The sequence below is a fragment of the Crocodylus siamensis genome, chromosome 8 (assembly GCF_052110815.1).
Source record: "Crocodylus siamensis isolate JL-2025a chromosome 8, ASM5211081v1, whole genome shotgun sequence".
NCBI lineage: Eukaryota > Metazoa > Chordata > Crocodylia > Crocodylidae > Crocodylus > Crocodylus siamensis.
This window is the reverse complement of record NC_143402.1, coordinates 62,687,154-62,710,460: the sequence shown is the minus strand read 5'-3', so window position 1 is coordinate 62,710,460 and position 23,307 is coordinate 62,687,154. Positions and strand designations below refer to the sequence as shown.

Here is a 23,307-nt window from a genome sequence, read left to right as displayed (position 1 = left end):
CCCTGGAACACTGATGATGCCTTCATTTGGGTGAAAAGTAGTAGCTCAGCTATCACTGCAGCCAGACTCTCCCCATTAAAACAGTTATACAGTTAATGATTCATAGCGAATTAAAATAAAATGATTGATACATTTCCTTATTGCATGGAGACCATAATCCTTGAAATGTACAGAGCTCTTTTAATGCTGGATACTCGCTGATACAATATGGGAAGAACACAATATGTATGATGGCTCCATTGATGCTTAGTAATTACCGATTGACTGAAATGTATTTGGTATTACACAGTACACAAGTCCCTGTGTCAAAGAGATTATAACTAACAAATGTCTCCAACCAGTCTTTCAGAAATGGAGACAATATGGGCACTAACAGATGTGGAAAAAAAACGAACCCCAAAACAAAAACCAACACTTTACCAAAAGAGGAACTGCATTAGTTCGATTTGGCTTCCCAGCATCTGTATCGATCAGGTGCTTCACTGGGGCTTTTTGGCACTTTTTAATTGGCTATTAGATAAAAATTGCCCAAAAAGCCCTGATGAAGCACCTGATCTATACAGATATTAGGCAAGCCAGGTCAAACTAAAGCAATGCCTTTTCTAGGCATGTGCTGCACTCAGACTGAGGGTGTGCCTAACTTAAAGCGCCATTCCCTTTTTTTTTTTTTTTTTTTTTTACATCTGTAAGCACCCATTGTGACAAAGGGATTTGGGTAGAAGACCTGCATTTAACATCACCATGTAGGTGCACAAAACTAGCAAATGAACCTGCAAGTCTTATTATTTTAAAATTAAGGGGCCTGAATCTGAGTTATATCAACTTAACAGTGTAAAGGGGCTTTAATTGTGTGTAAAATACTGGTTACATGAAGTGGATTTATAATAATGAAGAAATCCATTCCCATGGTTTTGTGGGTCCCCCAACACCCTTATTGTTCCTTGGCTATCTACCAAACCCTCCAATTTCCCCAACTCCTCCAACAACTGCTACATACTTGAAAAACCCAAAGCAAACAAACAAAAACCCTGCATTTCCTGAAACTTTTCAGTGTACTCTGCAGCACTATTGTCCGTAAGGGCCCTCATCATGTATCAGGACCCTTCCTGAGCCAGGCCCTCTGCAAAATCAGAGCAAAAAGATGCTTACTGCCCTAAAGAATTTACAGTCTTACTCCTAAACTGCTGAGAAAATGGAGAAGTGGTGAAGAACAGGTATAGATAGAACTTCCAGAGCAAGAGATGTGACATCAGGCAAAGTAAAGAAAACCCTAAACCTGCAAACCATGCAAGTTCAGCATGGTGTGTACTAAAACAGAAGTGGAAAAAGGGACAGTGGGTCAGATGCTATGGCCAGAGAAAAGAGAAAGGCATTTGTCCAGTAACAATCTCCTCCATTCAATGCAGGATTTTACCTCTCATTACTATTAGTCACACTGTGCCCCCCTGGTCCTTTCATTATTTTGAGTGGCACACAAAGTGGGTATAGTGAAGACAGGAATGTTTGGAAGGACACTGCCACCTCCATTCAAAGTTTCTTTTGCATAATTTGAGTCAATTATAGTATAAGGGATCTAAGGCTTCCTTTGCAAAGACTTGCCCACACTATTTAAACTACACTGCTATAAACCGAGTCGATTCCCTTAGTAAGATACAATTATTTCAGTATAAAAAGTGATTTATACTTATACAGCTATCTCTGTACTGAACAGGAAATAACTATGCTAGTAAAGTCATTGTTATACAAGCATAACTACATCCAGACTAGGGCCTTTACTGGTATGACTATAACTATTTTTTATAAAATCAAATCTATAACCAACATCAGTACAGTATATCAATAAAGCTTTTAAGTGTGGATCAGGCAAATTGACACACGGTTAATCTATTCTACCTTGATGAGTCTTAACCTCCCCAAAATGATCAAGACAAAATAGTCTGAAGTAACATTTTAACTTACTCAGTATCCAGAAACCAGGATTTGTTTTTTTCCTTGTTTTAATGGACTCAGGAACCAAGCCACCCCTCAGTCTTTGAAGTGACCATTACTATATTATCAGGATTGTAATATCACATTGTAAGGCCTAAAGTTTCTGTATTAATTATTTGTAGTAAAATGCATCTTCTATATCTTGAGGCTTTCATACCCCTGGAAAAATAATGCTTTACACTGTACGAAGCTTCTGTAGGACCTTACCAACACTTATCCTTTACTATTAATAGTACTTACCAGCCAATTTAGTTAACATGCTTTGAAGCCATAAAGTATGAGAAAGATTAAAAAGGGTTCAAAAGAACCTATTAAAAACAAGCTAAAAATATTCTACACAGTTTCTATTTCAGCAGGTGTTCAGAACAATTACTACAGCTAGCAACAGCACCTAAAGTTTCCCGTTTCATTTAGCATTGTCAGAATTAGTCAATTTAGCAAGTTGCTGGTTTTAAGTAAGGGCATAAAACATGCCAGTTTTACACTTCTCTCTCCACTTTCTTTTTCAGCTCTGCAAGAGGTAGGCATTGCAAGTGATGTAAAGGTTAAATCTACCCACATCAGAGAAGCCAGCTCATCCAGAGAGGTGGCAAAGGACCAACAGTTACTCTAGCAGCCAGATGTAAGACCATTTCCTTCCTTGTTATACACCCCATGCACTGCAACTGCTCAGATTTCCGTTTGGGCCAGGGCTTGGCTATCCTTTTGCTAACCGCAAAGCATATGCCTGCCCCACCTCCCCTTACATGTGATCATCCTAGTTCTCAAAATGCGAGCTGCACACACAAGCTGTACTTTTAGGGGAACTAAACACATGCTAATCAACCTTAAGATCATGCTATCAGCATATTTTAAAGACACAAATATCTAACAGACAGGAAAAAGGCTACAGCATTCACAACTGCATTTAATCAATATGCAACCCATGGAAATCTAGCTCTTAATCTTGTTGTTTATTTGTATTACTAGGATGCCTAGGTACCCTAATCATGGACCAACACCCCATTTTGTTAGGCCATGTTACACATACAAACCCAGAACAAAGCCCTATGTCCCAGACAGCTTGCTAGTGGTGCAAGCCCTGCTCTGTATTTGCCACACTGTTGTTGAAATGAAGTTTAGAGGACTGGGCACCTATAGGATTAGTCCCTTTGCATCCAAAAGTTATAAGACTGCGTCAGAATCTGTTCTCTTTACCTCATACAAAAAAATGACATTATATATAATATGTGCTCTTGAGACTGATGAAAGGGGGCAGAAGCTGGAGACCAAGCAATCATGAAAAACAGAAGCCCTTTAAAAAAAACTGACTGCGAAACTAAACCAATTTTTTGTCTGAATTCATCCTTAAAAGTGCATTATTGTAAGTGCTCATGCTTTTTTTAAATAAAAGAAATGACCTCCACTGTACCTGTTTGTAGAGGAAAAACTCTGTTTTTACCAGCTAGGGCAATTTAAAATAGAGTTCCAATAAAATAAAAAATATATAACTCATGGGTGAAACTAGCTTTTTCATTAAAAGTAACAGCAAGAATGTTTCCGTTTTCTGTGGAATCAGCACTTTAACTTTCAAACTTACAAAGAAAGAAAAATACAGGAAGTTTAGGGTGTATCTGTGCTTTGCTCTTACATAGGGAGAATTGATTAAAAACTAAACATCATCAGATTATTTGGCAACTTTTGGATTTATAAGAACCTTATCTTTTGAAGGCAAAAATGTTAAGATTGCTTTATTATTCCACCTACCATTTGAAGACAAATATATTTTTAAATCAACCCTTATCTGTCAGGCAAAAACACAGTCTCTCAAGCTACAAAGGGCAATGGGATAAAAGCCCCAAAAGAAGATTAAAGGCTATTTATTTTTAAGGTAGCATATCAACAGACTAATCATGAAAGATCAAACAGCCATGAATGGAACACTCAGTAACACCATTTAATGTTTCAGAAGCTGCAAGTCATTATTTAGTTCAGTTCACAAAGGATGTGAGGTGTTCTGCTTCCCTAAATCAAGAATTAAGCCAATTGGTTTGGGACAGTTTGGCATAGATGTGAATTTAGCTTGATGGAATTGTGAAAGATTTTGGGTAACATTTTTAAAAGCACCAAAATGAGGTAGAAGACTAAGCCAGTGGGACTTAGGCAGATGGGCGTTAGAGTTTTTTAAAATTTTACTCTCGGCCTGTTTTCTTTCAGTTCAGTGTTTTGGGTTCAGCGGTCCCTCTAACCTGCACGGCATGCACGGCTGCGCAGGTGCGATCATGCCGCGCTGCCAGCCACACATGCCGCACAGCTTAGAGGGAACGCTGCTCTGGTTTATGTACAAACCTCTCAAAATTCACTCAGATATTCTATAGATTTTTTTAAAAGATAAACATATCCACTTCTGTACTGGTCTAATTAAGGTTTTAAAGATATTGGGCCAGATCCTCAGGTGCTGTAGATTGTTGCAAGTCTTACAAACTCTAACCTAACAGTGTTAATTTACACCTTCAGAATCAAAGAAAATTAGGGTGGGAAGGGACCTCAGGATGCCATCTAGTCCAACTGCCTTCCTCAAAGCATCCTCAATTATATCATCCCAGCCAGGGCTTTGTCTGCTTGGGTCTTAAAAACTTCTCTGGGTAGCCTGTTCCAGGGTACGTTTACTACCACCCTAGTGAGAACATTTTTTCTAATATCTAACCTAAATGTCTCTTTCTGCAACTTGAGACCATTGCTTCTTGTTCTGTCATCTGCCGCCACTGAGAACAGTTTAGCTCCAACCTCTTTGGAACTGCCCTTCAGGTCGTTGAAGGCTGCCATTAAATCCCTTCTGTCTTCTCTTCTCCAGACTAAATAAGCCCAGTTCCCTCAGCTTCTGCTCATAACTCATATGCCCCGACCCTCTAACCATATGCATTGCCTTCCACTGGATTCTCTCCAATTTGGCTACATCCCTTCTGTAGTGGGGGGCCCAGAACTGGACACAGCACTCTAGATATGGGCTTGCCAGTGCCAAATAGAGAGGAATAAATCACTTCCCTTGATCTGCTGGCAACTCCAGTATGCTGTTAGACTTCTTCGCAACAAGGGCACACTGTTGACTTATATTCCGCTTACTGTCTACAGTAACCCCCAAGCCCTTTCCTGAAGAGATGCTGTGTAGCCAGCCAGTCCCCAGCCTGTACCAGTGCATGGGATTGTTCTGTCCTAAGTGCAGGACTTTGCACTTGACCTTATTAAACTTCATGACTTTTTGGGGGTCCAATCTTTCAATTTGTCTAGGTCTCTCTGAATCCCAGTCTACCCTCTAGCATATCTCCTACTTCCCTCAGCTTGGTGTCATTTGTAAATTTGCTGAGGGTGCACTCTATCCCATCTTCTAGATCATTAATTAAGATATTGAACAAAACTGGCCCCAGGACTGACCTCTGAGGCACTCCATTTGATACCAGCTGCCAACTAGACATTGCACCGTTGATTACTATCATTTGAACCTGACGATCCAGCCAGTTTTCTATCCACCGTACAGTCCATTCATTTAACCTGTAGACCCTTAGCTTGCTGGAGGGAATGTTGTAGGAGACCATATCAAATGCCTTGCTAAAGTCAATAAGCAGGCAAGCAATCTTGCCTGTCTATGTCCTTACACCAACTCAGCTACAGCCAACTACTTAGCTAAAGTCAAGATAATCATGTCCACTGCTCTCCCAGCATACACCAAGCTAGTCATCTCATCATAGAAGGCTATTAGGTTGTTCAGGCATGACTTGCCCTTGGTGAATTCATACTGACTGCTCCTAATTACCTTCTCCTCCTCCAAGTGCTTAGAAATGGATTCCTTGAGGACCTGCTTCATGATTGAGGTGAGGATGACTGATCTGTAGTTCCCCAGATCCTCCTTATTCTCTGTCTTAAAGATGGGCACTATATTGGCCCTTTTCCAATGATCTGGGACCTGTCCCGATCACCATGAGTTTTCAAGGATAATGGCCAGTGACCTTGCAATCACATCAGCCAGCAACCTCAGCACGCTTGGGTACAGCACATCTGGCCCCATGTACTAGTACATGTCCAGCTTTTCAAAATAGTCCCTACCTGTTCTTTCACCACTGTTGATGTTCACCTCCACCCCAAACTGTGCTGCCAGGTGCAGTAGTCTGATAGCTGACCTTGCCTGTAAAGACTGAGGCAAAAAAGGCATTGAGCACTTCAGCCTTTTCTGCATCATCTGTCACTAGGTTGTGTCCCTAGTAAGGGGGACACACTTTCCTGATCTTCCTCTTGCTGCTGACATACTTGTAACAAGAAGAAACCCTCCTTGTTACTCTTCGCATCCCTTGCTAGCTGCAACTCCAGTTGTGCTTTGGCCTTCCTGATTTCATACTTACTAGTCTTCCTATGCATCAGGATGGTTCATTTGTGCACCCTCAGTAAGGTTTCTTTAAAGTACAATCATCTTGTGGCCATTGCTGCTCATGTTGCCACCCACTTCTGCATTCCCCACCAATTCTTCCTTGTTTGTGATCAAGAAGAGCATGGCCACTAGCTGGCCTCTCCAACACTTGCACCAGGAAATATCCAAACACTCTCCAAAAACTTGCTAGATTGCCTGTGCTCTGCTGTATTGACCTCCCAGCAGATGTCAGAGTGACTGAAGTTCCCCATGAGAACCAGGGCCTGTGATCTGGAAAATTCCGCTACTTGTTTGAAGAAACCCTCATCCACTTCATCCTCCTGGTCTGGTGGTCTATAGCAGACACCCACCCTGACATCACCCTTGTTGCTCTCTCCTTTGACCCTAACCCAGAGACTTTCAACAGGCCTGTCTCTAGCTTCACGCTGGAGCTCTGAGCAATCATCAGGGATCCAGGTTTTCCATTGCCACGGAAAAACGTGGTAAAACTGGATTTTCTCACATTAAAGAGAAAAACCCAGATTTTCTCCCTTAAAGGAGAAAAATGTGGGAAACAGTGGGTTTTCCCTTGCAGGCTTGCAGAGTTCCAGACTGCAAAGAGCTAGGAGGAGTGGGAGGAGGCAATCAGCAGGGGGCACCATGTGCATATAAACATGCACATGGCTGCTAGGCAGCCTGGAGAGCAGCTCTCTGCAAGTAAGTCTGGCAGGCAGGGAGGAGAGGGTTGAGGCCCCTGTAGTGAGGGAGTGAGTTGAGCCAGGCTAGGGCTGGGGATGCTGCCAAGCCAGGGTGGTGAGTGGGGCTTGGGGCTGGAACATGCAGCCACAGGGCCCGGCTGGGGCTATGGGTGGCTCGTCAAGGGAGCTGTGGGGGGGTGGGTCTGGCTCCTCTCCGCTGCACACACTGCTGGGGGGCCTGGGGAGCATGTGCCCCCCCAGATCTGTGTGTGGGTGCAGGCTGGCCGCTGAGGCCCCATAGCTCCCTGCTGCTGCCGTCCCCCCAGGGCCTCTGAGGCCCAGTGACAGGGACCTGGCACAGCATTGCCGCCGCTGCAAGCCCTGTGCCTCTATGGCAAGCCACCCCTTGCCTGCCCAGCAGCAGTGGGGGTGGCAGCATGGAGTTGTGCCTCTGCTGCTGTTAGGTGGGCAGGGGGTGCCTTGCAATGGCAGTGCAGAGCTCCCAGCAGTGGCATAAGCCTCCCCACCCAACCCTGCTCTGCACTGCTGCGCTGGGTCCTACCTGCTGGGCCATGAAGGCCCTGAGGGAAGGGCAGCAGGATGGGGAGCTCAAGCCTGCATCCGCCCCCCCTCCATGGGCTCTGTTTCAGCTATGCCACCCATGGGGGAGGGGGAGACAGGCTCCAAGCTCTGCTCCACCACAGCAGCCGCTATCTCCTGCAGGTGGCAGCCAGGGCTCGGGTGCTGCTGGAAGGGGCAGGGGGCTGTTGTCCCAGGTCCCTGGCCCTGTAGCCCTGGCAGCTGGGGGCTCCCTCCAGCAGGGCTGGAGGTGGGGCTGTGGGTGGGGAGTGAGGGGCACCAGCAGAGGGTGGGGGTTGTAGGTGGAGAGTGAGGAGCTCAAGCAGGGTTTGGGGGCTGTGGTTGGGGAGTGAGGGGCAATAGAAGAGCCCATGGGGCTGTGGATGGGGAGTGAGGGGCACCAGCAGGGCTGGGAGGCTATACATGGGGAATGAGGGGCAATGGCATGGGTACGACACTGGCACATCAGGGCTGTTCAATGCCGCAAAGCAGTGGGGGAGACAGCCGTAGCTCGACCTGCATCCTGGTGAGATAAAATTCCCAAAATCAAATGCCAAAATTTATCAGTATTTAGAATTTATTTTATTGCAGTGATTGAAGCACTGGTAGTCTTCCAAACTGCTTTACAATTGTAAATATATCAATACAACATCATGTTCAACTGATATATATATATATATATATATATATATATATATATATATATATATATATAAAATGGAATTTCATTTTAATCAAGGGAAAATGTGGATTTGGGGGTTTTAAACAGAGAATTTGCGGTTTTTCAACAGAGAAAACCAGGATCCATGGCAATCATACAGCTCAGAAGACCTGCCTTGCCAAGTTTCAGCATTTATCAGGTTCATTTTGTATTCTTTTACAACAGCCAATGTATATCATGTCACAATGCTACATCTACCAGGGACACAGCTGTGTATGTGAACACAAAGCCAATTGAAAAAGAATATTCTATGATTTTTTATTCACTGCAATGTTTCCATTACATTTAGATCAGAGGTACTCAAAGTGTTGTGAGTTGCTTGTGGCCAGTGAAGCATTTGCATTTGGTTTGTGAAGGGACTTTTTAATGGTGGTTGTCCTCAACACAACCTGTTGAATTGTAAGTCTGAGTACAACTATGCAGTTGGTCCTACATAATATATCACCCAAAAATATCCTGGTAAGACTGAGGACATCGGTGAGTAAGACCTGACTGAGAAACAGTAGCAGCAGCCCTGTGATGCACTGTCAAAGATAATTAAAGTCCTTTGTAATTGGCTTAGCAAACCAGCAGGAAATATGGCTTCCCCTCCTCCTAAATGTTCTGGGAGATGCTCAGTTATATGAGGTGGTCCAATGGCTTATTATGCCATGCTTGACATGCCATGCAGTGCTGCAGTGTGCTAGTTTTATCACTGCATGAATGTCTGTGTGTGGGAGTGAACACACATCCTAAATAGCAGATGCTCAGCATGCCCATAAAACAGTTCTATTGCAGAAAGCACAGCCTTTCCCCCCAAGTTCTGACGTATCATTACATAGCTAAATACCTACTCAAGATCAGCTGAACACTGTCACGTGCTAAGAAAGCATTGCTTTCAGCATTTCTCGCAATTATCAGCAAGCAATATCAGCTGCATACTGGGGCTGTGCGAAGCTTTGGTTGCTGATTTGATTCGGCAGAGATTCAGCCTGATTCAGTGGTGGAATCTCTGAATTCAAATCGAATCAGGAGACCCTTTAATTCCTCCAAATCGACTCGGAACCCTCCAAATCAATTCAGAGAAATTTGTAAAGATTCAACAATTCAGACATACACACAGCTTTAAATGTTTTTTCTACATACCTTTAGGTAGCAGGGGCTCATGGCTGCTGCATGCTGGGGTGGATGGAGAGTCCCACAGGAGCATGGGAGGGTCCCCAGTGCGCTTGGCAGCAGACCTGAAAGAGGACCAGAAGCCCACCCCGCACCCCTCCGGCTCGGCAACTGGTGCCTCCTGGGTCTGGGGGGCACTCGGAGGCCCCCTGCAGCCAATCACTGAGGTGGGGGAGCATGGGGGGTGGAGGGGCAGGGGAGGTGCCCTGGCACGCTCAGCAGCGGACCCGGAAGCAGACTGGAAGTACTTCTGGTCCACTTCTGGGTTCACTGCTGAGCATACAGGGGGTCCCCCCATCCCACACTCCTGTGGGACTCTCTATCCACCCCACCACTGCAGTCTTCACAAGACGTGCCTGGTACCTCAAGGTATGTAGAAAAAGCATTTAAAGCTGTGTCTATGTCCGAATCGCTGATTCGCTGAATCGGCATCGAATCTTCAGATTAAAATCAAACAAATTAAAATCAAACATAACTTAAGTAGAAACAACATGTTTGAAATTGGCTCAATATATTTACACATAATCAAAGAAAAGCTGAAAAAGCACAAAGTTATATTATTCATATTTTCCCTGCAGTACACCTTTAAATCCAAGAAAAACTGTTGAAACATCAATTGAAAATTATAAGTATTTGAGCTATTACAGATCTGCCTTTAAGAGTTAATTATAAACATATTAAGCTTAGACTGTTTTTCAAAATTACTTCAGAGCTCTCAACAATATATAGAAGAAAAATACAGCGTTAGTAACTTGCTGGGTGAAATGATAGGATGCCTCCAATAGAACAGAAATTCCAAGATGTTTCTCTCCTAGCAAATTATCCAGAGAAAAAAAAAAGGTGTGGTAGGAACCAACTGCTAAAAACTGTAGGTTATAAGACTATGCAAAACAATAATAAACCAGCTAACATATAAGGGAGTTTCCTAGGTAAGCAGCAATGTGCACTATGTAGCAGGGAGCTATACCAAGCTATTACAGTTCAGGGTGGACAGAGAGAGCCAAGCCATTATGGCTTGGTGAATCAAATATCCTTCAACCAGGTTATTGTGGAATCAGCTTGGATGAGTTCCTCTGTCAGCTCGAATGAGTTCCTTAATGTCAGCTTTTTAAAACTACTTGGGTACCTCTAAAATTTAAACTAATTTTAAAAACAACTGTTAGAACTTATGTAGTTTAGTAAAATTTCCTTTTTAAAAGTATTACAATAAAAATTGTGAATGGCTTAGACTTAGATGTCCTCTAAGATTAACTTTGCAGTATTTTCAGCTCATCAGAAAAACAAAATTCATGGCCATATTCATTTAATATCAATTTCTTTGCCAAGTAATTATTACATTTATGCCTTTGAATATTTGGCTACAAGAATCTAAACACTGTCTACGGGCAAGACAATCCAAAGGCTGCACTTGCACATTTGAGGCGAAGTTGGATTTCTTTGTTGATATCAGCCGTCTGCGAGAGATGGCAACGAAGGTATGGGAAATGCACAACATTCTCCAAAGTCTCACTGTGGATATGGATTATTGGAGCTGGATACTGTTCATTAGGAGCTTGTTGGTGGAGGACCGTAGTCTTCTAAACATTAAGCGTCAGCCCCATTTTCTTGTACACCAGTAAAGACGTTGGCCTTTGTCTGAAGGTCCGTTTCTGAATGAGCATGCACTACAGCATCATCAGCTTACTGGAGCTCAGTGATTGTAGTTGGGGTGGTCTTGGTTTTGGCTCAGAGTCAGCTGAGATGAAATAGCTTACTATTTATTCAATAGTTTAGCTCCATTCCATCTGGAAGCTTGTTTGTGGTCAGATGCAACATTGTGGCAAGGAATATTGAGAAACGTGTCGGAGCGATGATACAGCCTTGCTTAACTCCCATTTTGCCGTCATGGAGCAAACAGAGAATGGTCACAAATTTCAGTGGGCACCCATACTTCAGAAGGATCCACAACACTTCCCACCTGACAGAGTTGAAAGCTTTTGTAAGGTCAAAGAATGCCAATTAGAGAGGTTTATGTTGTTTCCAAGATCATGTCAGTTCTGCCTCTTGATGCCTTAAACCCACACTGAAATTCCAGGATGAGCTCTTCAGCAAGGAGACAACTGAGAAGGGTTCTCACAATTACCTTTCCTGCGGTGGACAGCAAGGCAATCCCTCTGTAGTTTCCATAGTCAGACTTATCTCCTTTCTTGAAGATTGTCACAGTCATGGCATCCCTGGAGTCATCTGGGATTTCCTCATCATTCCAGATCCTTAAGATGAGGGCATGAAACTTTGATGTAAGCTCCTCTCCTTCCTATTCTAAGATTTTAGCAGAGGTTTCATCCACTTCAGATGTCTTGTTGTTCTTCATCTGTTTGACGGCTTTCCTCACTTTGTCGAGGGTTGGAGGGATTCTGAGATCATCTCTGACTCGGTGTTGTAGGGTAGAGTTGAGAACACTCTTATCAAGAGTGCCAGTTAGGAAGGTCTTCAAAATGCTCTTTTCAATGCGCATTGATGGCTCCCCATTCCTTGAATAGGGCTCCTCCACCATTAGGTGTCAAGGGGGTTGGTCCCTGAGTGCTCGAACCATAGATGGCTTTGGTGGCACTGAAGAAACCACACGTATCATGGATGTTAGCCAGATGTTGAATCCCCTTCGCCTTATCTTCCCACCATGTGTTTTTCATGTTGTACATCTGCCTTTGGACCTCTGCCTTGGCTTGTTGGAGATTCAATTTCTTTTCCTTGTAGTTGGTGTCATTTTGCCAAGTACAGAAGGCCTTGCATTTGCGATTGATCAACTCTTGGACCTCCTGGTCGTTCTCATCAAACCAGTCTTATTGTTTCCTGGCAGAGAATCCAAGTATCTCCTTACAGGCACTGATGACTGGCCTTGAGGGCACCTCACATGCTGCTAACATTGTCTCATTGTTGTTGACTGGAATTCACCAGTTTTTCATTGAGGCACTGGTGGAAAAGTTCTCGCTTTGTTAGTTCCCCGAGTCCTTCAATGTCAATCTTCCATCGGCATGTTACAGGCATTATATGGGAGCCAGTTTGAGTGATATAACTGAACGGATAAGTTGGTGATCAGTCCAGCAATCACCAGTTCCTAGCATAGCTCAGGTGATGTGGGCATCTTTGCTATCCCGGGCACGGATAATGACATAGTCAATCAGATGATACCTTGTCCCTGTTCTCTTTGCAGAACAGGGTGCTGGTGAGTCCATGTTCCGTGCATCTGGTCAAGAGAAGGATGCCACTGGAACTGACTTTTCCTACTCCTTCCTTGCTGATGGTTCCACTACAGAGGTTAGAGTCAGGTGAAAATCTGAACCCTCATTGCATAAGGGCTCAGATGAAGATGTTTCAGAACAGAACATCTTCTGTAACTTCTGTCTGCACTATATGGCAGCCTGTCATTATTTTCAAAATGGGAGGGGGGAAAGGAAGTGGAGGGAGTTCAGTGTGGGGCTTTCAGTCCCTGATGTGGGGGGTTCCAATATACCTATCCCACCCTCCAACACTGAATGAGCTCCCTCTCCTTCCTTTCCCCCTTCCCAGTCTGAAACAGGGACAGGCTAGGAGAGAGGAGAGGCTGCCGCTATGGCTCCAGGCTGGCAGCCAGCAGCTAGATTCCCCTCCCCTCTGGAACCAACAGTGAACGTCTGTTTGCTCCCTGGAATCATTTTAACTCAGACCACTTCCTGCAAAGTGTTCTCATTTATAGCGGGGAGCTGCATTTCCGTCTGTACCCTATCATATTCTTTTTTTTTAAAAAAAAACTAAAAATAGTCAAGGCACACAAAGAAATGCTAAACCCACAAGAAAGTACCAGAATCATACCAGGAATTAGACAGTATCTGAGCTGGTTTTCTCATTTCTTTATGAAACATGTAAATCCAGGTGAAAACAAAATTAGTACTGCTTTGATTTACACCATCCCCAGTATTTCTGACAAGAAAAGCAGAGGTAAATGTAGACAGAAAGGAAAATCCTAATCCTGTTATCAATTAAATCAATAGCAAATGTTCCAACAGTGTTAGTGACACATCTGAAGTATAAGAAAAATGTATACATTTTCAATGTTCCTTCCTTAGCCAGATAATGTATCAACAGAAGTCACAACTTGAAAGAATGCATTGTATATGCCCTCTGCTTAAATACACTGTTAGCCTTCCAGACCAATTTATTAAAAGACAAACCAAACCGATGGCTCGTTCAAACTCAGTGGAAAGAGTTCAATGGCTATTGGATCAGTCTTTAAACAATTAACCTTTTTCTGCCACCAGTACTATGTGTTGTGACTATGCATCCAGCTGCCTGTTTCTGGACCATTCAGTACTTCTCAACCCATAAATCCCTCCCACTGCCAAACCCAAAGGCAATACCAAATATTCCACTGGTGACTTTTCTTATAATTACTTTCACTTGATTAATGTTCTGAGACCAACATTTTATTATTGCAAGACAGGACCACCAATCATGCATAAATGACCCCTATAACCACATCCCTTCCCAAACAGAATTGAGCAATGCCCATATGTCTTTCTTGGACAAGCTGATGTAAGATATCGCTGGCATTGTATTTTGTAAGTTATTCGTCATAAGAAAATTGCTATCCTTTAGAACAAAATACTCTGTTCAGTATTTCAAACTAGTGATTACATGTTGTTGTGCACTTCAATGGTTTCCACTGCAGATTGTAAGAGGTGCTCTATGGATTCCTCTGTGGGTTACAATTACCACACCAGAGCTCATATGGATGTCTTTAGGGCTAAGGCAATAGGAAACGCAAGAGAGTTTACAGTATTAACTGTATTCATTTCTTGAGCCATTTGAATGCAACAAAATTAAAAACAAATGTATTCTTGTCATAACACCACAACAATTAAGCCCAAAATATGTGCTTCTTAATGCATGCTGGGATGATCTTCCGCTAACCATCCATTAGACTCCTTTTAATACTTGGTTAGCACAAGCATTCTTCTAGAAGCTGGCCTGATTTCTTCCACAACTCAACTTGTTTTTGCCAAAGTCCCTTTTAGTTCAGCACTGGCTGCCTGCCTAATGAAACGATCTCTTTTTAAGCCAAGTCTGCTGTCTTCGGTTGCACAAGATGCATCTTACTTAAAAACATGTATAATGTGACCAGTGTTTAAGCCTTGAAAAACTACCATTTTAAAATTATCTCTAGTGAGAGTTAACCAAGTGCATATGTTTATACAACAATCAGGGTATATAATCTTACAGCTAAAAATCACTTCCCAAGAAAAAAAATATTTTTTCTTTTTTCTTTTTTAAATATGTACGTTAAAAAAAAAAACTTTTCTAAGTACTGTAGTAGAAAATGACAGGATGTATAGTTAATAACCACGGCATAGTAACCACATATACAGGGAGAAAAGTGAGGTATATTGGGAAGCTAAAGTAAAATAGCTTCATCCGCTACAACTGTAAGACATTTTTACCTATTATAGGCACTAACGTAAATTAAAACATCAAGTTTTAATACTATATAACCTACGCTCAAACAATGATGTAGTGGATTTAAAAAATATATATTTTTGCTCTTAGTTTCTCAAGGGCCATCTTAGATTGGGAGCAAGTTGCATAAGCAAATGAGAAAACAATAAAATCCACCTCTGCTTATTTCTTTAGCAGAGCAAATTGAATCACAGCTGGAACAAAGATACCTGTGTGAGAAGTTGTCCCTGTGTCAGGTTATTGATCCAACGAGTATATCGCTCAGTAGACTCCAGTGGTTCTCTCTTGACTTGGCAGCCTATAATCTAAAGCAAAACTAGATAAATCACACACCGTAAACTTTAGACATTCACACATCAGTGAAAGCCTCTGTAATTAAATACATTTTACAAGCAAAAAGTATTTAAAATTTAAGAGATGCTCAAGTTAAGGCTGACTGTGCAACTTTAATACATTCCCACTGTACACAAGCGATACAAAACAGTCTTTAATTTACGTGATTACATATTAGTTTTTTGCAAAGACACCCTCTCTTTCTCCTTAGTTTCTACCTTCTCCAAGGCTCCTTTCCTCAACCCACTTCCACTCACATACTATATTTACATTGTCCTCCACGCTCTCTGGGCTCACTCAGCAGGCGTCATTAAAGGCCCAACTGTTGTTTCCCTGGCGCTCCTTAGGGCATGCCCTACCCACTTGAGCGTGCCCTACTGCTCCCATTCAGCCTTCATGAACCCCGGCAATGAAGCAGTGAACATGACCCTGCCACCATTCTGAAACACAGTGAAGACAGATATTTCAAGAGTGGCAGTGAACAGAGAGTAGGAGACAGAGGTCCATTAATGCAGCTTTACAATCTCATTTCTAGGTTTGATACATGCAGAGTGGGGAGCAGGTACATGGACATTGCTCATGAGTGGCACCCTTGGGAACGCCAAGGAAGCAATACAGACATGTTCTGACAGCACAGCAGAGATTGCCTCTCCACTCTCAACTCTGTGACAGACACCTGGTCCTGGATTCAGTACAGCTTACAGCAACCCAGAGCTACAAATGGTGATAAATCCAGCTCATCCACAAGCCAAATTATGCCTAGTGCAGGGTGAATGTGCAAGGAATTTAGCAACTAAAATCTTAAAGAGCTCTAATGAGCAAGTGTGAACTTGGATTTTTCAAAAGCTTGTAATTTGGCCAAATATGCATAACCTCCTGGACACAGTAAAAGGCTCATCCTTAATATGCAGGCAACCCATCCTGCCAAAAGTTAAGTCCTTGTTCTACACATGGAAACACTAGATGTTTTTAAAGTAAAAGGTCACCAAATTAAGGTAATGTGCACAAAACAATGCATTTTTCCCTAGCCTCATTCTCAGAAATGTCTGAACCATTTTGCCTGAAATGAAACAAATACCCTTCTGAGGCAAACACCCAGCATGCAAAACTTCAGCTCAGAGGTTTATAAGCAACTAAAAGGTCTCATAATAGACAGCACTCAACAATCGTAACAACAGACTACTATCCCAGTCTGTAGTAAAACATGCCACAGTATTTGAAAACAAGTGAGGGAATCTGAATTTGACAGATAAATACAAAATAATAGTAAAAATAAATTAAGATGTGCCATTTTCATAAATTATAAATGTTCACTCAAGCAAATACTAGTCTTGTTTTTAGAACTGCAACAATATCCTCTTCTCTGGTTGCCGCTATTTAGCACGTGACATTAAGACCTTCCAAGAAATGCATTTAAAAGAATTCTGCTTTGTAGGGGCCAGAATTTAACACACCCTACTTAGCTTTCATTATCTGCTATGCATCAATATATATGCCATGATATTGTATATAAATATTAATATGTTTGTTTTATTTGAATATAGACTAAAGTAAGACAACCTGATAAAATCAAGGTTGGAGGAACTCAGGTAGATAAGTTTCAGAATGTTTTTAAGAAGCTTATTTCCTTTTTAATGCCTAGAAAGGAATTGCACAAAATGAAGATAACCAAATATGAACTTTCAAGCTCTTCTGGTAATAGAAACATTTTAAATTTAAAAAATGCAAGAAGCTGGGCTATACCTGTGGACATGTAACTATGTATACTTCTGGTCAGGAAATAGAAACAATACCATGTGATTTATCTGACCAATCACAGCTTATCAACACAGTTTGATCATGGAAAACTTGCAAAGGACTACGGATGATCTCCCAGCAGTTAATAAAAGTCATAAAGGAATGTGAGGAATAAATACAAGTGAGAAGGCAAAGAAATCATGACTTGTTTACTTCACAGAAAAAGAAGCTGTAAGCTCACATAACTGGAATAATTTGCTCAATGAAACCTTTGGCTCACCATGTAAAACTTAAAACCATCTATCATTTGCTTCTAAATCACAATGAAGTAAAGACTCCTGAGGACAAAATTTAATCACAGAATCATAGAATCAATGAGTCGGAAGGGACCTAGACAGACCATCTAGTCCGACCCCCCCGCCATGGGCAGGAAGGAGCACTGGGAGTGGCAGGGGTCATAAGACCCCAGCCAGGTGCCTATCCAGTCTCCTCTTGAAGATAAATGATGTCAAGATAATTTAATAATGCTAAGCCAAATGTTTTTAAATCAAATAAAAATGGAAATCTTCTTACTTCCCAATTTTTTTTTATATTTAACTTTCCAAATTTTTAAATATTTCAACAAAGCTGAGTACAAGTACTAATCTTTCTATGGAAGGGATCATTTTTATTTAAGAAACGGAGAGTTAAACTATTTACAAAGGCTTTTGCTAGCATTCATTAACCAAGATAGACTATCTTGCTTGTATTTCCTGGGGTTTTATAAAGTAAACCCTATGTGCATTGTAAGGACTGTGTGTGGAAGTTCAGAGAAGAATGGAAAAAATACAAAGTGCTATGCAAACACAATCCTGCCTTTATGAAAGGTATTCCATAACAGAAAGATAAGGAAGCTTAACTTCTATACACAAATGCCCTGACCCTAGGCTCTACAAATACAAGTTAATGAACAGCTGTCATGAGGTGAGAGATTAGTATAGGAGACCCAAATCTGTTTCCTGAAAGCTTGGTTTCCAATTAGAGCAGAATATGAGAATTGGTAATCTCTTCGTATCCAGCCTGAAATCCAAGTGAGGAGCAAAAGCAGGGCAGGTTTATTGTTGTTATTATTTCTACTTTGGAGAGCCTCCAATACGCTCGGACCTTTACCAGCAGCTCTCAGATGTGCCGTCTGTTTAAGGCTACTTCTGAAATCTGGAACACTGTTGGGTACAGGCTCTCAGACAAAAGGGCAGAGGTTAACATTTAATGTCTTAAACTTCATAAACTTGCTCAAATCTCAGCCTGATTCTATGAGCCCTTTATTCTTCCAAGACAGATAAAGACCATTTCCAGTTCTGCAAATTTCTGTGGCAGTTTCCAGGGAAATTCTGGGGAAACTTTCCCTGCTGCTCCACTCCTCCTGGTCCCTGGGACACTCCTACCACCCTAGACTTGGTTTAGCTCAGTCTGGGGAATACATGGGGAAACCTTCCTTGCTGCTGCAGCCCCGCTAGTCCCCAGGAGGACTGCAGAAGCTGCTGCTTCCTCCCTCTTCCCCAGACTGGGGTCAACCTGTTCTGAGAAAGGCAGAGGAGCATTGCTGTGGCCACAGCCCTGTCCCTGCAAACTTAGACGTTGATGAGATCTCTGAGCTGAGATTAGCTCCAGCCAGAGCTCTGAATCTGCCATGAGCTCTGAGCTGTTCAGCACAGGCTCTGGCCACAGCTCCTGCTTTTGCAAGGCTCTGGAGCCAAGGGGGTGAGCACTACCACTCTTCCCTTCTTTTGTTGAATTTAGCAGGAGGTGGTGGAAGGAAGGGAGGGCAAACTGCTGCCACATTCATCTCCTGGGCTCCAGAGCTGCATAAAAATCAGGGACTCTGTCCTAAGTCTGGGGCCAATCAGCTGGTAAGGTTAAGTCTCACTGTACATGCAGAGCTGACATACTGGTGAGCTCAGAGCTCACTGCACGTATGGCACACAAGTGAAGACAGTGTGGCCATTCTGCTACACCCCCACAGATCCTGGCTATAATTAATGCTGTACAGTTCCTGGCGTACAGGAATTTACAGGTAGCTTACTACCCAATTATGCCAAGAACATAATACACGGCTCCAACCCTCCCCTTATACTGTGTCCCATGCCTCGCAGGAGGCTCAGGCCCCACAATGGATCTCTTTCTATGCCCACCTGGCGTTTGGACCCCAACTGGATCCCTCCTTTTTAGGCAGTTTACTCTGCCCTCATTCTGGGCTGCCAAGCTCCCTGAACCCTTCTACCTCTGGGCAGTGGCCCCCTCTGGGACCTTTGGCCACACAGGCCCTGGCCTCACCTTTAGGCCACTCTGAACCCCAGGCCCCTGGCCCTGGGAGTTCTGGCCCTTTGACTGTTCTGGTCCTGGCCCCAGCATTGACCAGTCAAGGGTTTCTCTAGTCAGGTGACTGAGCTGCTCACGCTCACTCTCTCATATGGGCCCACCTTCTCGGGTCCCTTCAAACACAACTCACTCAATCTCTAAGGCTAGCCAATGTGCAGTCCTTCAGGTCCGCCCATGCAGATCCTAATGTACACAGCCTTCTCACATGCCTTTGCTGGGCCCACTAATCTGCCCCCTCACTGGGGCTCTCACCCTTATGCCCCTTGGGTCTCAGGCCTGATGACATGCCTGGACCCCTTGCCTGTCCCCTCTACAGGGTAACCCTCCAGATCGTGGGGGCTGAGGTTATATGGCGCTCCATACTCACCTTTCACTAGGGAGGCACTAGTGTGGCATTTCCTGGGGACCACCCTGCCACAGGAAGCCCCACCACACCATCCAGCGCTAGCAGGGTGTAATTTTAGATCATTTCCCCAGACCAGGAACCTCCTCCATCCCCACAGTTCCTATCTGTAACCTCCACGTGTTCTGGGAGCAGCAGCTCCGCTGGGAGATGTTATCCCTCTGGCTCCCTGCAGCAACTGCTCACTTAGCTCTGAGGACCTGGGTTTACAGTGAGGCTGCCTAGCCCCATCTTCCAATTCTGAAGCCCTCTTGCAGTCATGTGACTCCCTCATTAAGCCACACCACACCTGCCGGCTGCTTCACAGCCTGTTCAAGCCTTTTGAAGTAGCAGGCATCAAAGGTGGCCTGCCACAGCAACGCATACATAGAAGAATGAATGGATACTGATTTGACATTACTTTCAGAAACGCACATAAGCCCATGGCACTTTACCTTTCCTGAGCATTCATTCCATCACTAACCTCAGAGTAACACTCCTTAAACAATGTTAAAAGACAAGTTGAACATGGCATTGTAAAACAAGAAATCATCCACAGAATGTTTAAATGGTTTAAATACAGTCTAGACAGAAACTATCAGTTTTCCCTACTGACATTTTCAACTCATCTTCTGCCTCTCTCTGTCATGTCCCCTCCCCTTCTTCCTTTCCTCTGTATCTGTATTACTATTTTAAGCCCTTTCTTTCTGCAAGTGCATTCATATAATCTGTTGTCTATGAAACCTCATGCTTCTCTGTTGCCTCCTTTGAAAATGACTAGTCTCTAAGGTGTCACTCTGCCCTACCTTCTACTGTACCTCAGTCTGTGACATGTTTTAGGCCTTTGGAACGGAAAGATTTAAAGCAAGGGAAAATACTCTTTATCAGCATCAAATACAAAAAGAATTCAAGAATAGGTAATGGTAAAAAATAGTGTGATACTGGCAGTTACCAAAGCAAACTGCTTGACCGTGATGGGGAATTCTGAATTCTGTCTTTTCAAAACAGTTTTATTCCATTTCAATTCTAGAGATCAGTCAAGTCTAGAAGGGGAATCTGGGCAGGGGCATCTTTCTCAGTCTGTTCACTTATCCCTCCTAGATGATACCAGGTCTCCAAAATACGAAATTCACCTTTTTCTACATGCTTTGCTAAACTCACTGGTGCATAATTGCAAGAGACAGGAGAAGAGAAAAATCTAGAGCCTCACATATAAAAAAATCTAAGAAAATAGATTTCATTCAACTTCAAAACAATTGCTACAGGCAGTCATTAAAAGTTCTTCATGGTAAAGTTCAATGCCTAGAGTAAATGTAAAAGGAGTGCCTGCACTGTGCTATCTCAATAGGTTGCCAATAATCTGAAGAAAATGTAACCTGAAAAATCTAAACCAGGCAGTGTGTTGGGTCCTGTGTGTTCCTTAAGAGTTAGACATTGTAGTAACTCAATATTTCAACAACCAGTTGCCATTGCTGACCCAACCCCAATAGAAAACTTGAAAAACCATGAAAACAGACTCTCTGCAGCCTGACATACAACCCCCTGTAGCTTTAGCAGCATTCTTCTGCTGGATGTCCATGACACTGGAATCTAAATATGTTTTTGCAAGAAGCTGGGGAGAAGGGTTAGAATAACAAGCTATGTATGTCTAATGCAGGAAGGTGGTTTGCCACACTACTCATTGATATAGAGAACAAGGTCAATGACACTTTGGCTTGCTGAACTTTCAAACCAAGACTCTGAAAACCTTATCTAATATGTATTCATTATTAGAAAATTTCCTTAGCTCTGCTCAGTCTTTCACCTTCAGTACATTTTTGCTTCTCCCTCCTTCCCATTCACCAGAAAAGTATGCCAAATGAAAACACGATCTATGTTAAAGAATTGTAGTTTTGTATGTATTTGATGGAAAAGTATCATAGAGACCCTTCATTTCAAAACAGACAAAAATATCTCATTAATACAAAACTGCATTGACCCGAGAATAAAGCCTTTAATTATCTCATCTTAACTATTAATTTTTTCTACTTTATAAATATATAAAGCACCTAATACATTACCTACAATTAAACTGACAATATAATATCTCATAACCTCCATAATAGGTTGTTTTGCCTAAATGATCAGAACAATAACCTCTGCTTTTAATAGGTTAAGATCTTAAAATTCTGAAATAATTTTGTACGTTTTATTTCAAAATCTTCATTTTTTTTTCAAATATTGGTATTCACAAATTATATAGTCGGAAGGGACCCAATGGATCATCGTGTCTGACCCCCTGCCCCTGGCAGGGAAGAGGACCGAGGTCAGACGACCCCAGCCAGGAGGTGGTTGTTCTGATCATTTAGGCAAAACAACCTCTTAGGGAGATGATGAGATATTATATTGTCAGTTTAATTGTAGGTACTGTATTAGGTGCTTTATATATTTATAAAGTAGAAAAAATTAATAGTCAAGTTGAGATAATTAAAGGCTTTATTCTCGGGTCAATGCAGTTTTGTACTAATGAGATAGTCCCTGTACATTATGATGGACTTGGCTCTTTCTGTCTATTTTACTCTTCTATATGCCTTCATTTTACACTGTGTCCTTTGGGTCAGAGTATCTTCAGAGTTTCCTTGGGGATGACTCCCCTGTTTCACATCCTAACATAAAACTAGGGTGTGACTAACATTTCCCTTTAACATTCTATTTAGCAGGCTCAATCCAACACTATTTAAACCAACAGAAGAGAGATATGACAGTCACTCTTAGAGAAGAATAGGCTTTTTATATAGTAAAATATTTATTTAATTCTTGGCTATTAAGACTACAGGAAGAAAACAAAAAAGAAAAAGAAACCAAAACAGAACAGAATCAGACATTTACTTCAAAATGCACAAGGGAGCTAAAATCTAGATTTTAGAGAAGAACTAATAATTCTAGAAATTACCAACCCTTATCATTCCTACTACACCAGGGAATCTCTATTACTCTCTCTAGCATGAGCTGGTATAAAATCTTCACTCACTGTTGATTTTAGGGGGCTGGACTCGATGATCTCCCAAGGTCCCTTCCAGCCCTAATGTCTATGAAATCTATGAAATATTAATGACATCTGATGGACCAATGTTAAGCCAACATAATAAATGATCAGTGAGAACAGATCGGGGCCAGCGAACTATCCATGATCATCTAGCTACATATGTAGGAAAGAGGTCAAACACTGACAAAAAGAAGCACTAGAACACTACAACTTAAACTGAATTACTGAGAGAGAGAGACCAGAGGGCTGAATTGCGAAGGGAAAAGATGGGGAGAACTATTTATGTTTAACTTGGAAAAACAATAGAACAAAACACTGTACCTAAGAATCCAATTGCTCTAACACCATCCTGATCAGTCTGCTTATTCAGTGTATCAAATCTCTTTCCCCCATCATAGGTCTGATTTGCCTTTTAATTTTGTAAGAGTTATATGAAGCAGGCATCGTAGATGAAATCCTAGCTGCACTGAAGTTCATGGAAGT

General features: G+C 42.3%; 1 protein-coding gene across 5 annotated transcripts in view; it reads right to left on the bottom strand.

The window, feature by feature from the left end:
* Window positions 1-23,307, bottom strand: part of QTGAL (queuosine-tRNA galactosyltransferase) — a 316,692-nt gene that overhangs the window by 198,937 nt on the left and 94,448 nt on the right. For 4 of the 5 annotated variants that reach the window (XM_090061106.1, XM_090061107.1, XM_090061104.1 and 1 more), the window contains exon 6: window positions 15,199-15,294. The exons of the other annotated variant lie outside the window; for it this stretch is intronic. In XM_090061106.1, coding sequence (XP_089917232.1) covers window positions 15,199-15,294 — 96 coding nt within the window. The remainder of the gene's footprint in view (window positions 1-15,198; window positions 15,295-23,307) is intronic. 5 annotated transcript variants of the gene reach the window in all.